The 16,587-nt window shown below is 39.4% G+C and overlaps 1 protein-coding gene across 1 annotated transcript in view; it reads right to left on the bottom strand.

Annotated features, from left to right (window-relative positions):
* Positions 1-16,587, bottom strand: part of ADCY2 (adenylate cyclase 2) — a 230,160-nt gene that overhangs the window by 196,359 nt on the left and 17,214 nt on the right. Inside the window, exon 2 of the mRNA XM_075142429.1 lies at positions 13,090-13,287. Coding sequence (XP_074998530.1) covers positions 13,090-13,287 — 198 coding nt within the window. The remainder of the gene's footprint in view (positions 1-13,089; positions 13,288-16,587) is intronic.

The raw sequence follows: 16,587 nt of genomic DNA, 5'->3' as shown, positions 1-16,587 counted from the left end.
CATTGCCACTGAGTATACAAATAGCAAGAGTTTAAAGTCTATTTCCTGTACGCACAAAACGCACACTGCTCCTTGCCTACCCAACCGGGGATTTTATTTACCATCGGGTTACACTAACTTATCCCTAACTAAGGATTATATTTCTTTTACAGTTTTAACTCAACCCTTCTTCTTCATCTTTTCCTGCCGCCATTCTCCTTCCACGCTGCTGCCCAGGAACCATCTATTGTCCACGACTGTGTGACCAACTTTCCCAGCTCCCAGAAAGAAGGAAAACACAAGAGTAGCGGGGAAAGCCGTCTGTTAAAAAATCACTAGGCACCATTACTTCGCCTGCATGCCCCGATCTCCACGCTGCAGGAGTGGAGGCGCACAGCTTTCACCGCAATTCTAGGCGGCTTCTTCCAAGTACTGAAACCCCAGGACCTGGGATCAACCCCGAAGGGTTGTGGCCAGTCTAACTTGCTTGCTCCGTCCTCCCTGACAACCTTACGCAGCGACTCCAACACTTCTCCAGCACCTGGTGCTCAGCCTGCACACCCCGAATGGCAGCCATCTGCCCGTGGGCACAGGTCTCATTGCATGGGAACAGCGGGAGGCAGAAGCCAGACACGGTGGTGGTGGCTTTCGTCCTGACTTCAGTCCTCTCCCACTATCACTGAGACTGCAGCCATCCTCAACAAAGGGCCTGGCAATCTCACTCTGTTTCGATAAAACAGGTTAAGAAAAACCCAAACAAACCCCAAAAAACTGTCATGTAAAATTGCAACACAATTGCAAAAGTACTGAAAACTGAAACCTGATATTTTATTAAATAAATCCCATTTTATTTATAAATCCCTATGATATGTGGTTGCTCAGCATGGTAAAAAAAGGCGAATACAAACCCTACAACAACACAAGAGGCAAAGCTGTTTTGTTCTGCATTTCTCCATTATGTGAAATCACTACCGCTAGCGAAGTAATGAATCACAGAAACGTTGCAAATTCTGTGGATCCAGAAAGATTTTCCACTTGTAGCTTCAGTGGCCACTACATGTCCCTGCAATACTGTAAAATGCTGTTTGCAGAATGTTCACATAGCTTGAGAAAAGTAGTACTTACTGAAATGTGGTTAAAAGTAAATATGGAGAGGTGAGAAGAAAAGGAATTAAGAGATATTAAAGTACAGATTGTTTTGCTGGCCCCTGTGGAGAAATATATCCTGTAACCATCTGCCTACATCACCAATGAGTATGAAACTCTTGTGCTCATCTAGAGCAAATTATGTGGTAGTATAGAAATAAACATGATTCACACACGATAATGTGCATTTATTGCACTTTTCTGCATTTGGGGCTTTCTTATCAATCAGAATTTTGCTTTCCAGTCTGCATCTGACCAAAGAAACATGATCTTTCCCAATTTTTCTTGTGCACCAACCTGACCTTTTAATGGAATTTAATATGCGAATTAATGTCATGCAGACAACATACTTTCCTTCCCTTGTCAATACCCTGGGTCATCCAGTAGACCTGGCAGTTTATCCACATTGGACCTGACAAAGACCCCAAATCATATTTCATATTTTTAAATAAGTTTCTAAATGCTGAGTAAATTCAGGTTCTTGCAAGAAGAAAATAAAAAGCATCCATGTGTATCTAAGTAAGACTGTAATCTCCTCTATGTGAAAGTCATTTAAAACACCATATTACACTTGTTTATATATGTGTGTAAGTAATATGTACACACTGACAGGAACTGTCATTAGGTAACATATGCAGTCATAATGGGTAATCAGAGCGTGACAGGAGAAAAAAAGACTTACTCAAATCTCTACCTCATTTAATTGCAATAAGACCTTTTTTTTTTGTTCTTTATGGAAAGTAGAAGTTTTCAAGCACATGTATGTTTAATATGATTTATTTAGATATTCACCTTCTTTATACGAGAGACTGTTTAATCCATTTCCTTCATCACTGCAAATTATTTGGAAAAAAATTTGATGATCAAGACTAACAACAGCATGATAAAGAAAAATGTATACAATACTGTCACATAAGAAATACAATCCTATTTACTTAGGATCAATTCTATCCCAAATTGACAAAACAAAACAAAACAAAAACAGAATCTGGAAGATAAAGCCATAATCTTTTGCTTGCTTATATTACCAACAAAGAGAAAAAAACCTTGCCACACAGCTTTTTTCTTTTCTTTTTTTGGGGGGGCAGAATTGTAAGTGTGGTCAAGGGGAACATGACAGAACTCTAACTGAGCCCTCGGATATTTGAACTTGCAACACTATCATTGTCGCTAATGACAGCTAAAAATTGTTATTTACGTAAACTCATCCGTATTGAATGAGGCAAAAAATATTGTCATGAAGACTACAGCTGTCTGCAAGACAAAGAATATAGGGTGGTGAAAAATAACAGTGTATTAAATTGAAGAAAGGCTGCCTTCATTAATAAGTGGGAGAGGAGACAACTGTCATGGTAAATATGAGAAGGTGATGCAAACTTAGGAGGAAATGTATGAAAGGAAGTGCTGAAAAAGGAATACAAAGGAATTGTGAAATAACTAAAACAAGCAGAAAATAGTCAAAGGACATTCATACTACAAATGTGCAAACTGATAAATTATAGAAACCATCACAAATTGGGATATTACAACACAGAAGAAACCTAGAAAGCACTCATGTGGAAAGAGACACTGCAGATTACAAAATGCAAATGACTTTGCAATGAAGACATGAGACAGGGAGATTGTAGTTACTGTCTAAGTCATCACTCCACCTGCCATCTTGAATACCATTCTTGCAAAGCAAAGATATTTGCAGGAATTTTTGCAAATGTTACAGAAATCAGAACATTTAAGAAGAGATTCAGGTTTGGCAACTTAAGCAAAGATAATGCCCTGAAAAGTAAGATACAGAATTTATATACATATATAACTTAGCTAAAACGGGATTTACAAGAAGCAAATAAGAAAAATGCAATCCAACATAATTAATATGCAGTCAAATTTTAAACTGTTCAAACTAACTCTGCCAGAACAATATCATTCAAGAACTTAAGATATTATACAAAATTGACACTACTGATAAATATGCTATTTTACCGTTAATTTTAAGCTATCAATATGAAGCTTCGTAATAGTAACAAAAAGAAAACGTTTTTCCTAACTGGCACAACAGCGCATGTTGCATTGCATGAAAACATGATTTTTTTTTTTAAGCCTTGTGAATGCATGTATGTGGAGGGACAGAGGGTGGGTTTCTTTCCCTGATAGACTGAAAAGGATTTTCTCCCACTGTCACAGACACTGGGCTGTGTGCGGTTCTCTTGGCTTTTCGGTTGCTCTGAATGAAACCTCTACCATTTCAGTTTGTTCTGGGTTTTTTTTTGTGTTGTGTTTTTTTTTTTTTAAAAACATATCCCCGTCCCAGATTCCCCAAACCAATGAAGCCCAGCCTGGGCTTTCACTTGCACTACTAATATTCACTGTTCTCACCTTGCAAGTTCAGATGAACTGGGGTGACTGTGCCTCTTCCTTGTGTGAGGATGAGCAGTAACAACTACCGTGGTCAGGCTAAGGCAGTCTAGTCAATGCTGCTTCTTAGCACTCAAGCACTTTTTATTTTTCCAGAAGAAACAAAGCTTTTAAAAGACAAACATGGTCCTAACTGGTATCTAAGTTCCTGTGATAGTGACCCAGGAGGCTTAGCTTTTCCACAGTAATGAAGCTGGGATGTTGTGTCCTTCTCCACGATTTCGATCTCCCAGATATTTACTGGTTCCCTTTTGAAAGACTGCTCCTTTTGAAACCTGCCAAACTTCTCTTGCCTTTCCTGTTCTCAGCCCTTCTCATATCAACCTGTAAATCAGTCTCACGCATTACCTAAAGAGGTAGCAAAACCATAAAAGATAAATACTTCTGGGATTCTCCTCTACAACACTGAAATGTTTTCTGAGAATTGACTATTATCTTGGTCCATTATTTTTCTCCTTCCTGTTTTTCTAGAGAACCTATTGCTGAATTAAGCCAATATAAACATAAAAGCTATGCCCCAATAAACAACCAACACACAGTGCTTTGTATACAAAAACATTATTTTGTCACACAGTAAAATGAAACAAAACAAAAAAAATCACTAAATGAACACGAATAATCTCTTGAAAGCACATCTGTTTTCTAGTTCTCAGTAATTCTACAATTTATAATTTATCTATTCATTATATAACTTACATTTTAATTATACATTGTTCTTAAAAACCTGAACTTAAACACATTTGGAATCATACAATAACACAATTCTATGACATAATTATATTTGTGCATTTAAGATATCTGCAAAAATGTATTCATGTAGATTTTACAAATTATATTTTTATATATGAATATTTAAAACTTAAACATACATCTTCTACAACTCCTATTGAGTGAGCCTTACTACATCAACTGCATTTCTCCCTCTTTATCTCTTACTTTTGTAAAACTCTATAAACGGTTTAGAGGGTTTAACCACACTGACGAATCAATTGTAAATGCTACTAAAAAACTTAAAATGTCTTCTGTGCTACAAAACCTCTTTCTGACATCTATCAGAATTAAGACGTGCTAAAGCCACAAAATTGGTTTAAATTCAGTTCTAAGATCAAGTTTTTTAATTTTAGTAACCAGAAATAGAAGACCACTATAATACAAATATTTGTGACTAATTAATGTAGGAGATATATTTCTCTCATATATTTTATTTCCATTTCATTACTGAACCTGCCCATCCTTATTCATGGAGTTACCAGGATGAAAAGTATGCTTAGCACCTTGCTTGTCAACAAAGTTGTAACCAGCAGACCATATCGCTTTCTTTCAAATATTGCTTAATTTCATGTAAGCAATGTTTCTAATATCTGCATAGCATTATAGATTTGTATACTGGCAGGTGAAACGGAAAGGTATTTCACAGCCAGCGTACCACAAACTGCAAGCACATGGGGGGAAATTCTGTTGCCTGCTTCCTAGACTAAAAGAGAAGTGATCCCCTGATAATCCAGATACTAAGATTCGTTTATTTAGCACCACAGTTGTGCCTAAGACTCCATAAAAGCTACAGAAACAGGGAACACCCTCAAACAAGTAAACTGAAGTCTTCTTATGCAGTTTGTAGGTAACATTTTCACCATCTGTTTTATTTTTTCTTTGTGTAACAGCTCGCTAGCTGAATTATTACAGCACTGGAAACCTGCGAACAGAAACAGATTTCAGACAAATGGTGAAAAATGACCAAAGGTCAGGATCTATGATGATACACCCCTTCATTATCTAATTCACAAAAATATCCAAAAATAGCATATCCAATGGCCATGTACAGGTACAAGCTTTTCCATGGCAGGCAGGTAAGCAAAGTCAAAGAGCTCAAACCAAGAGACTCATGCAGTGCCATGCCAAAACCTTCCTCCTGGAAGTCAGGTAAACTGTCACATTTCTGAGTGGAAAACAATTCCAATGAAAGGTAAAGGCTTGACTACCCTAAATCATACTTGATAACAAGAAATTCTGGATAGCTTCTTTAATGGTTCTCTGGTAGCTCCATCACACAAGTAATTGTTAACTAATATGTACTATGAAATTACTAGAATGTTTATTGCCTAATGTCAAATCAATTATTAAGCACATAAGAAGCTTTATGAATGGTTTAAATTATTAACTTCCATTTGTCATCTGGTCTCTTGACTTCAGCAACACCCGAACAATATGATGATACTTGAAATTAGTATTGCTTAGTTTCAGTACTCTCCGAAACATTAATTATACTTATTGATAAGTGTTATTTCCCATCAGAAGGAAAACTTGCCACATTTGGTTTTGCATATTTATCTGAGACTCACATTTTTATTGTACTTTGATGGAGTTACCTTAACACTTCCCTTAGCAAAATTCATTCACATGACTTGCATGGCAAATATCATACTGCACACAAACTATGCAATAATCTCAATGAAATCTACAATCAGCTCAGCCTTTGTACTTAATTGTACGCTCCGAGATGGAAAAATCACTACAGGAAATGGAGTAAAGAAAATAAACTAGCAGGGAAACAAGGGTTTCGTCAGGTTCCTCTGATAAAGGTGCAGGACACATTCAGTCTCTTCTACTTTATATGACATTAAACCTCTCTCATAAGCCTTATAACGAATGCCTGAAGAGATCAGAAATACAGCAAGATTATTATGTTATAATTTTTGAGACTACTGCTCCAGAAGAATGCTAGAAGGATAAAAAACATTTAAATAGCAAAAAGCCGTGAACTTTTATAACTCAGAAAATCCATCTCTTCAGTTTTTAGATGAAATTCAGGCACAGGTCAAAGTAAATTGTCATTTAAACTAGTTCAGTAGTCCCCAGATGTAAGTAGTTCATAGGAATAAAGAACTAAAAGGATGCTCCTGGATCACTGAAGTCGATGTCCCTGCTATCAAAGACACTGAATGACTCTCAGCTAAGGTCAGCATTCCACTGTAAAACCAATTCATTATTTTAATCCCTATTATCCTGAGGATATTAGCCACTCCACAAATCCAGTGCCCTAATGGCTGAGGGGTTTATTCTAATTTCCAGTTTAAATTTCATTAATGGCTGGCTGATTTTTTTTTTTTAGGGGTGTGTGTATGTGTCAATAATCCTTTATCTTCTGCAGCTTCTTCTCAAATCTGATGTTTGCAACCACAGATTATCTGTAGATGGCAGTCACATCACTCAGCATTCTTCTCTTCTGCTGATCTATACCCAAGTCAAGCTCTTCCCATCTCCTCTCACAAAACTCTCCTTTCTCCTGGCGATTCCGCTTGGCACTCTCTGCATTTGTTCCGGTTTCAGTTTATCTTTTTGAATGCAGGTGACCAGAAATGTACATAGTGATCCCGGTGAGGCTTCATCCTCAGCTGGATACTCTGCCATCGTAACTGAGTCTTTTCTGGACGCATATCCTAATGACCCAGTGACCAACTAATGCTTCTCCTCTTCATTCTGCTTATCCCTGCTCATTTTCTGCTGATGAACTCCCAGCCTATAGCTGAAGTTTCTGCTGTTAGTTCCCAAATGCAGGTACCTCACATTTCCTATTATTAAATTTCATCTCGTTGCTATTACTGCAGTCCTCAAGGTCATGCTTTTCTTCCCCATAACATTCTGATCTTTTGCTGTATTAGGAATCTTTTAACTGGGTCATCAACAAATTTCATTACAGCAGTGACATTCTGTCACCCCACCACTAGTAAAAAGCACTAATAAAGGCAAACATTCCCCAGAGAGCTCCCTGAGAAATTCAGCCAGCAATCTTCCTCCCGCCTGACGCTCTCTGAAGTCACACCAGCTGCCATCTCCCCTCGCCTATATGTTCAGTTGCTTTAATAATGCTCATGTCCTCTAGCAGTGCTTCTAGTCTTCCATTTGGCACTAACCCAGATTTATTCTTTTTTAACAAAACTGCTTTCCCTATTTAAAAGAGAAATCAGTTCTCTTTCCATGAACTTCTATCACAATGCATTGCCATGACATATCAAAGGTTAACAATGGCACCTGAGTGCTAACAGGGTGTTCCAAAGCTCCACATGCTCTTTTACTATATTAATCTACTATATTACTGATTTTAATGACTAACTGGCAGGTCTCTAATAGCTCAGCTTTATCCTCTCTCCTGTACAGATATAGCCATACCACACTTGATAAGCACATTTACCACACTTAATAAACACATTTAAATGTCTTGCTATTAAGCCTGTGACTTTATATGTCTATAAAAAATGAATATTAAGATAAAAATCATCTGTTCTTCTCCTTCCTCAAATATAATGGCAAATATGGCTTATTGTGGATTGTGGGTTTGGGGTGGGTTGTGGATTGTGAGTTTCCTCCTTTTCTATCACACCTACTCCTAAAGCACAGTATCATCTGCTGGACAGTATCTTCCCCTTTCCTACAAGCCTCCTGGTTTTCCTTGTGTCCTTTTTCAGGTGACTATTCACCTACAAGGTGCTGAACCATGCTCCTACAAGATTTAGTTCCTTGCTCGGGATACTCATTCCTGATAGTCTGATTAATCTTGAACTTGAAAAAATGTCAAGTTTCCCCGCACTCCGGCCCCTGAGCCGGTGGTACAGCTGACAGCAACTCATCCTCGCTTTCCTGCACTGCGGGGACTTCACTGACACCCGCCCTGCTCTCCTTCTCAAATGTCTAACTCCTTTTTTTTGCACTGCTTAACCACACAACACGTTATTAATAACTTATGGCAGGGCTGACTTTAGATAAGGCAGGTCCCAAGCAATGGGACCCGATGCAATTCTGTACAAAGAAAATTCTTCCCTTTCTGTGGACCCATCGGCTCACCCTGCTGCCTAATACAGGAGCTAATTACCACAACCGCAGAAACTCTGTGCAGGCCCTCACCCCTCAGCACACGACAAGACTGATATCCTTCGGTGCCAGGAAAGTATCAAAAAAATGAGAATTATAAATACTAAAACAGAAAATTTTGCCCGCACTTCGTAAACCAGGGCAGCTCCAAGGCCTGAATTGAACCATTCCATACCAAAACATTAAAACAAAACAAAAAAAGTGCTTTAGATTCAGCTCAAAAAGTAGCATTTAGGCTAAAATAGCCAAACATATATTCTAAACACATCACTCTACGGATAACTTTTTTCGGAAACCAGAAGTGTCAAATCCTGCTTGAAGTAATTTTTGTGCTGTAACTGAATATAGACAAGGAGGAACACATCTGGTGCCTGGGCTGTGCAAACGTATTTATAATTAAGTAGAATTGAATACCAAAATCCAGCAATGATAGAATTCATTAGACTAGTATAATGCTGTATAATTACTCTCTTTTTTTATATCATCCGCTGTATGCTTTAAGAGATCTTTTTACCCATTGATATCAACGTGCTATGACATATTTACATACACCCTGTATAAAAGGCTGAGGAAGTATTAGACATGTCAGAGGATGACATGGAAAGGCGACTGTTGTACAATAACTACACTGTCAGTGAAACAAGAGGAAACTAATTTAAATTCATTCCCTGGCATGTAACTCTACAGATAGGTACTGGATTTACATTTTATAAGGAAAGGTGCTCCTTTCTATAATAGGGAAAAGTCCTAACATGTCAAAATCAACACATCACTTTTTTCCACCAGCACGACTTCCTCAGCGTGCCTGCCTTGCACTACTGGCCCTCCACCAAACACACCATCCACTGATTTCCACACGGACCTTCCTAAGCATCGTCCTTGGGCCTTTCCTCACTGAAACCATCTCCCCGCATCATTGCTCACACCTAAGATTTGGAAAGAACTGCCAGCAGGCAATTGCTCTCTCTGAGCCTCTTCATGACTTCCTTTGCTCTACTTCTTTCCTACCAACCCTGGCCAAGCGTCCCACAACTCCTACCAGACAGCCCAGCCGCCCTCCTGGGCTGTAACACGGTGTGGTGCGTGAAGGTCCTATCAAAGCAGCCAAGTCCCCCAGGCCGCCAGGGAAAACCAGGGACTCCTCTGCCAAGTTTGGCGGTGACAGGAGCTTGGGCTGACAGCAACAAGAGAGGGTTGCCAGACTTCTTTAAAAAAGCTTGTCAGGTACCAAAGAGATTTGCCATCACTGTCCTAATTTTTTTCATGTAAAGCCACCCACTGCCTCACTAAGGCACCTTCCATCTCCCTCTCCATGTACTTGCTTCCCTTCATCGTCCACATAGAGGAGTAAGGGAGCTTGGACTAACTTAAGAGGTAAGTTAGTTGGTGCGGTTGATAGTGCAAATATCCAGGCTCCTCTCGTAGATGGGTTTGTGATTATGCCCACGCAGCCTAGTGACAATTACAGCCTTTGGATCAGGCTCAGCAGGCAATTACAGAGCCAGCGTGGGGCTCGCAGACCGGCCCAAGGGACGGAGTAGCCATCTACCGCTGTGCTGCCTTCCCCCTTCAAACAGCGGCCAGATGCCTACCTGATAATAGCTTTCTCTCCAAAGCTGTAGCGGCAGCCGAACAGGAGACAAGGAAATGCAGACAGATAAAAGCAGTCTGCAGGGACAGCAAAAAGATAGCTCAAACCAATTACGATTTGTACTTATTTCACATCAGCCCACAGGTTTCTAACAAAAAAACAATGGCCCTGACCAGCCACTTCATTTCCAGCCCTCTACTGTTGGTGAAAGTTATTTGAGCTATGTGCCTGCAGGCTCAGGGGGAACTGCTCCACGTTAAATATATATTGAGTTCATAACCAAAATAGTTCCTCTGAAGTGGTATTTTTATTGTAAGCAAAAGCTGCAAAAGTTCACACCTAAAGTGCCTTCAGACAACAGAGAAAAACTGCATTTAGCCCTTGCAAACAGCCAAAAGGAACATTAAAATCATCAAGCCAAAATTTAAAGGATGCGGGGCTGTCTTTTAAAGGGAGAAGGCTTGTGCACAAACGAGAGAATAACATGTTCTTTCTATAAAGTATGGTATGCAGAAAATTCGTCTTTCAGTAGTGACTAATACAATTAAGAAATGCCATATTTTTAACAAGCTTAGGATTCAGAAGTCATGAAAGATATGATGAAAAGAGTATTTTTAAACTCTGCTGGACCAGAACAAAAGTTAGGCTGTAATTTGAAGAAAATTAAAATAAAGCACTTGTTTAGTAAACAAGTGTGCACGAACTGGCTCTTCTTTAATTTTTGTTTTAATAACTTTCTAATTAGCTACATTGACAAAGACATATTTGAAACAGAACTAATTTAAATTTTACATCATATTTCTTTTCTTTCATAAAAAGGATAAAGGAACAACAAAACCACCCTAATAAGCCAAGCAAAATGTTTTTAAAATTCCCAATAAGTAAAACTTCAACAAAGAAACCGTCAGCGATCACCGAGGAAGGATTTTTCAGATTTGCTCTCACATGTAATTATAGGAGAGAACACTGATTACTGACCCAGGTATTCCTGATGCAGAGCAATCAAAACACCAGCATCACAGGAATCCACTTTTACTGCTCAGCGCTTTTTTACAAACGTCCAAAAACATGTGATTAGTCTATTGTGTAAGGAAGGTGTCAAATTCCCAGAAAGATTCCCATGTTTCCGTCGTTTACTCTTAACAGGCACTAGGCGAAAGTATACCTACAAAGTGATCCACGAAACAGCTCTGCTGTTCAAAGGGGGGGAAAAAAAATGGTTTTGGGGAAGCAAAGGGTCCCGCTGCGGGGGCCCCGACCCCGACTCCTGGCAGCGGCCAGGGGCCCCCCTGCCGCAGCCCCTCTCCCGCCAGACGCCTGCGGGGTGGAGTTGGGCTCCACGAACCCGCAGCCGGGTCCGGGCTGGCTGGGAGAGCCCCGCCCGCCCGGGGCCGGAGCCTGCGCAGCGCTAGGCCCGGCAGCTGCCCGGCTGCTGCTGGCAGAGCCATCAGTGCGGCTCCCTCCCAAATACCCTCTTCTCCAAGCAACGCTGGCAGGCCGAGCAAGGAGCAGGCTGAAACATCAGAGGACTTGTGTCCTGGCAACCTGCGGGAAGACAATGCCTCTCCCTGGAGCTCTGCCTCGCACGGCCAGCCACGTCCCTCGGATGCTGTGGGAATGCCTGCTTTTTTCCTCAGGGGAGAGCAAGGGACAAACCATCTTCACAGGCTAAATACAACCCCGGGACCGAGACATCAGCATCCCTCTTAGATCTCTTTTATGCCACGTGCTTTTGAAAATCATTATCGTATCTTTCAAATAACAAAATTAAACTCAGTAGAATTTGCAATGAACAAACAATATGGCTAGTTAAATATTTGCATCTAAGCTTGAAAGCCTGAAATATTCTAGCATGACATCCCGCAACTGGCAATGGCAATGAAAATAAACAAATCAAAAAAGTAAAACCATGTGAATTATCTAGACTTGATATCAGGGACTCCCATGGTGAAATCTGTCTCTAGAGAAAAATATTACATGTTCTGATTTGGTTTTTATTATATGCAAGTGTGGCCTGGTTTGGTGGTTTCAAACACTTTAAAAAAAAAAAAAAAACCAAGAAAAAAAACCAGGAAGGCAATTTCACAGCTAATTAATCCCTGAACTTTCCAAGAAAATGAGAATATAAAAGTCACCCACAAAGGTAAGGGCTCCAAAACTAATATTACCAATATACACCAGTAATTTAAATAATTTGAATTAAAGATTTTAAAGGAACTACTTGCATGCTTAAAGTTCAGTATTTGCATAAGTCTTTGCAAGATCTGAGTAACAAGTCAGAGAATTTGTTTCAAGTTTATCTTAAAGACCTAGAAGGCACCCCAGAAACAGCACTACCATTTAAAGGTTATAACAAACTCATGGAATCAGCATGATTCATATTGATATATTTTAAAGCTTTTTTTCATCCTTTGAAGGGTTTTACAATTATTATGTCAGGAGTATTCCCATGTAGAGAGGCTTGGGAAAAGGAAAAGGATATGGCAGAACACAGAAGAATCGACCAGGCGCAGCATTGAATATTGCACATCATTTATTGATATTTCAGAAGTGCTGCTATTAAAATGCAATTATATTTTTGCTTTGTCTTCATTACAAAATTTTAAAAACGTGAAGGGTACTTCACTGTTTCTCTACTCATTTATTTCCCTAGAAATGCAAGGAAACTCCCAGTCCTTTTTTCTCACACATTGCTGGAGAACATCTTGAAGACCACAGAAAGCCTACACTGAGAGCTCGAACATTTTAAACTGAAGAAGATGGCATCAGCGGTCTTGAACAAAACTGGCATTTCTGCCATGTTAATTGGTCACTAGAATCAAATATGCACTGTACAAAGAAGTTGGTGACTGGAAGCAAATGTTCATTATGCAAAGGAGCTTAAAACTATAAAAGCAAAATCCTTCAAATATTTCCATATCCTAAGTATGCACGTCTCTTTGGTATTTATAAAATAGATGCGGGGAGTCTCAGCATGCAAACACTTAGTCACAAAAACATTTTATGAGATGCCCCACAAAAATTAGTGTTACTTTTGCATAGATTGGTTCTTGGAAATGTACCCAATGAAGTAAAATTAATAATAATGACAGTCTTACCTGGTCCCAGGGACAGATGATTCCTCCAAAACACATAAAGAGATATCCCATGGCAACAAGACATACCCAGACCACCAGAGAAAATATACGAAGCAGCTTCTTAAATACAGGTTCTACGCAGACAAGGATAAATATAGCAAAAAAAATTGCTAGGGCCGTTGGAACAGTTATTAAAAATGCCACATGGTCTTCAATTTCCTGGAAACAGAGGAAAATGAAAAGGAAGTTAAAAACTAATGTTCTTACAGGTCAGACAGCAATAACATACCCTAAACTGATTGCACACGGAGATTTCGGAAAGACAGGGCTGAATATCAAAAGCGAGATGAATCAAAATAGGATTTCTTTCACTGTAAGAAGCTGTTATTTGGAGTAGTAACTTCATAAACAACTATTAACCACACTACTGCATGGTACTTCTTTTACTAAATTAAGGAGTTGAAGCAGATTGAGAAAACTAAATCACACTACAGTGATGCACCAGGCCCGTAGCACTGAGAGAACTAAAAGGCAAACCCAATCTGCAGAAAGTCATAGCCTTTCTGCTCCAGAATTCAAAAAATATCTCTGATAAGTGGTGTGCAGGTGAAATTCAAGCATCCCCACTGAAGATGGCAGCTGTCAGAATGTCTCCCAAATCAACTATGTGTCCATAACTCCATAAAAGCCTTTTTGACAGTGGTATTTGCCAGGTACTATACATTTTGCTTCTGTTTGAAGTATTTATCTGCAAGGATGGGCTCTAGACTCCATATATACATTTTCTCCTAGCAACTGCTTACTTCAGAATGCGCAAACATCACCCAGAGCAAGGACTAGAATCTAACTTGAAGTGAGATTCAGAATAAACAATATTTAAATTTATTTACAGAACTTACATAGAAGTTACTACACTAATATCTTTAAATCATCTAGTGATAGATGCATTAAAAAAGAATAAATATTTGATTTTATATTCCTGTATGTATTCAAAAGTATCTCTGTTTGAAGTACAACAGCACTATATCAAAGTCTGCTCATAGGATCCTTACCCATTCCGGCAGCTGTTATGAATTTTAACAGCCTCATTTGTAGCAACAAGGATTGCAAAAGCAGGCCCCAAATGCTACTGTTGCAACAGTATAAAATCCTCCACTAACCACACACTTCACGCAGAAAAGTCTCATATCCATTTATTCATGCTGGTGAAATCTCGGGAACAATCTGAAAGTACCTAGTTGATGATTTGTAAGACATCTAAGCACAAAGAAATAACATTTCTTTTTTCCCTAGTTTTGTAGTTGCTTCCTTAGTGCCCTGATAAATCTTGTTTATTGATGGGTTTTCAACTTAAATACTTAACAGCTTACTGAAAAGCTTTTTGATGTGACTTTTTTTTCCTTTCTTATGTGTATTAGACTTGCTACAGTTAGAGCAAAACTAAAAATTCACAAATAAATTTGTAAATTTACAAAAGTTTACAAATGCTGCCAGCATTTTTTTTTTGTTTGTTTGTTTGTTTTCCCAGATCTAATAAGTTTTACAACCCGACACTTGCTGTAAGGTTCTTTCCCCCTTCTCTCTTCAAACTCCTTAGTTTTTGCTTGCGGTCCTGACTGCCCTTGTACTGCACATTGCAACACCCACCTGCTGCACCAGGCAGGTCTGCCCTCTCCCCCTTGCTGCCAACCCAGCACCGCCACGCCTGCAGCTACCCCAGCACCCGGCAGCCCCGCGCCAGGAGCCACTCGTACACCCAACCCCGCGACCGAACCGCAACCAAGAACCCCCGTATCTCAGCAGAAGAGGAGAGGCGCAGGTCCCCCTCTCTGCAGAGCGCGTTAGCCGAGGCTCTACTCTGTGCTGACACCGGCAGGTTCACACCAAGAGGAAACACCATGATGCAGGTCCCCATCTTCTTGTGCAGACTGCAGATCATCTTTCACGCACCCTACCCTGCCTGACAAAAGGCAGCTCATCTTTCAACTCTTCTTATTCCTTCTTCCCTTTTAAATTTACCAAGTCACACATTGAAGCAATTACTATTGCAGCACTGATGATCGGGATATAAGCAAAAGAAGAGTCGAGAAACTGTAAGTGATGGTGCTATCTTTGAAATGCAACCACTAATCTTCCAAACATTAAATACACACATTAAGGCTTTCAAGCACTCAGGTAGTCGTACTGAAAACGACTTTATGGGCTTAAAGTTAGGCATAGAGGTAAGTGTCCCCATGAGTACAGAGCTGTATGAAGTAAGATACGTGCAACCTTGCATAGTAAGAGACAGAATATAAAACCTAACTGGCAGTAGTAAGAGCTACTGATTTGTGTCTGTGAATTTTGTGATTTTTGATCATTCCCATATCTGAAATTTGTTTCAGTGAATTGATTTAGTAATGTCACAACCATTGCCAGCCCAGATAACACCAAATGCATTTAATTTCGACCTTTGACTTCTGCGCTTCCAGGTGGGATCGCAAAACTCTTGTTACAAGGTCAGAGGAATTAGTCCCTTCACTGGTGACAGGACAACTTTACGTCCCTTGCACCATCTGCCATGCAGTCAAGGTTGCATCACCGAAGGAACCTGCAAGCTCCTGGAGGCAGCCAGGACTCAGGAAAACCACACATTTAAATGATGGCAAATAGGTATTTCAGTGATAACGATCATGCTACAAGTATACTAGCGAGAACATCCACATGCACTTCAACAGCACTCTTCTCCATTTCAGTAAAAAAAAAAAAAGTATTGTGCTTTCTAGGACAATCTTGCTTCATAACAAATCAATGTTTTTTTAGATTTCAGTTTAGAGCATATATATGGTCACATAGCTACATATTTCTAGATGTATTCTACCATTAGATCAATCCATCAAAATCTTTGTTCCAAATTAACAGCTAACCAGTCAACTTCCTTTTTTAAAGCGTACACTGACCTCAACACTTAGCTGAGCCATTTTGATCCCTAAATCTAAAATTTTATCTCTGCTTTCTCCCCTTCTCTGGTTGCCTATTGCATAATTTTGCATTTTGTTTTAGTATAAACATATGCAGGAAAAAAAATAGACCACAATGTATCAGCTCCTCATCACAGGTAAGTGAATGCAACCTCACTGACTGCAGGGGGACATCACTCCTCTGAGCTGACGACAAAACAACTTGCTCCCGATGCCGCAAGCTGCTTGCAGCTGTGTGAATTCTGAAGTAAAATTGAAATTTAAACACAGAATAGTATACACATTCAGCAATTAAAAATATATGAGAAAACAATTGTTATTACAATTTGAATCCTTTCCAGAAAGCCTTAATGTGTACAGGGGGATTTTTCACAATTCTGCCTGTAAAATACACGTTAATGTCAGGTCAACAAAAGCAGGCCTTGTGAGGCAAGGGTTTATTTTGGAAACAACTTTTAACAATATTTTCCTATTACTTCAGAGGAGCTAAATGTTTATGAAATTGTAACTTGGAGAGCAGGACATTTAAAACTTGTAGCTTCCTGATCAATATTTGCAA

The sequence above is a fragment of the Calonectris borealis genome, chromosome 2 (genome assembly GCF_964195595.1).
Source record: "Calonectris borealis chromosome 2, bCalBor7.hap1.2, whole genome shotgun sequence".
Taxonomy (NCBI): domain Eukaryota; kingdom Metazoa; phylum Chordata; class Aves; order Procellariiformes; family Procellariidae; genus Calonectris; species Calonectris borealis.
Note: the sequence above shows the minus strand (reverse complement) of the source record. Positions and strands in the feature narration are given on the sequence as shown.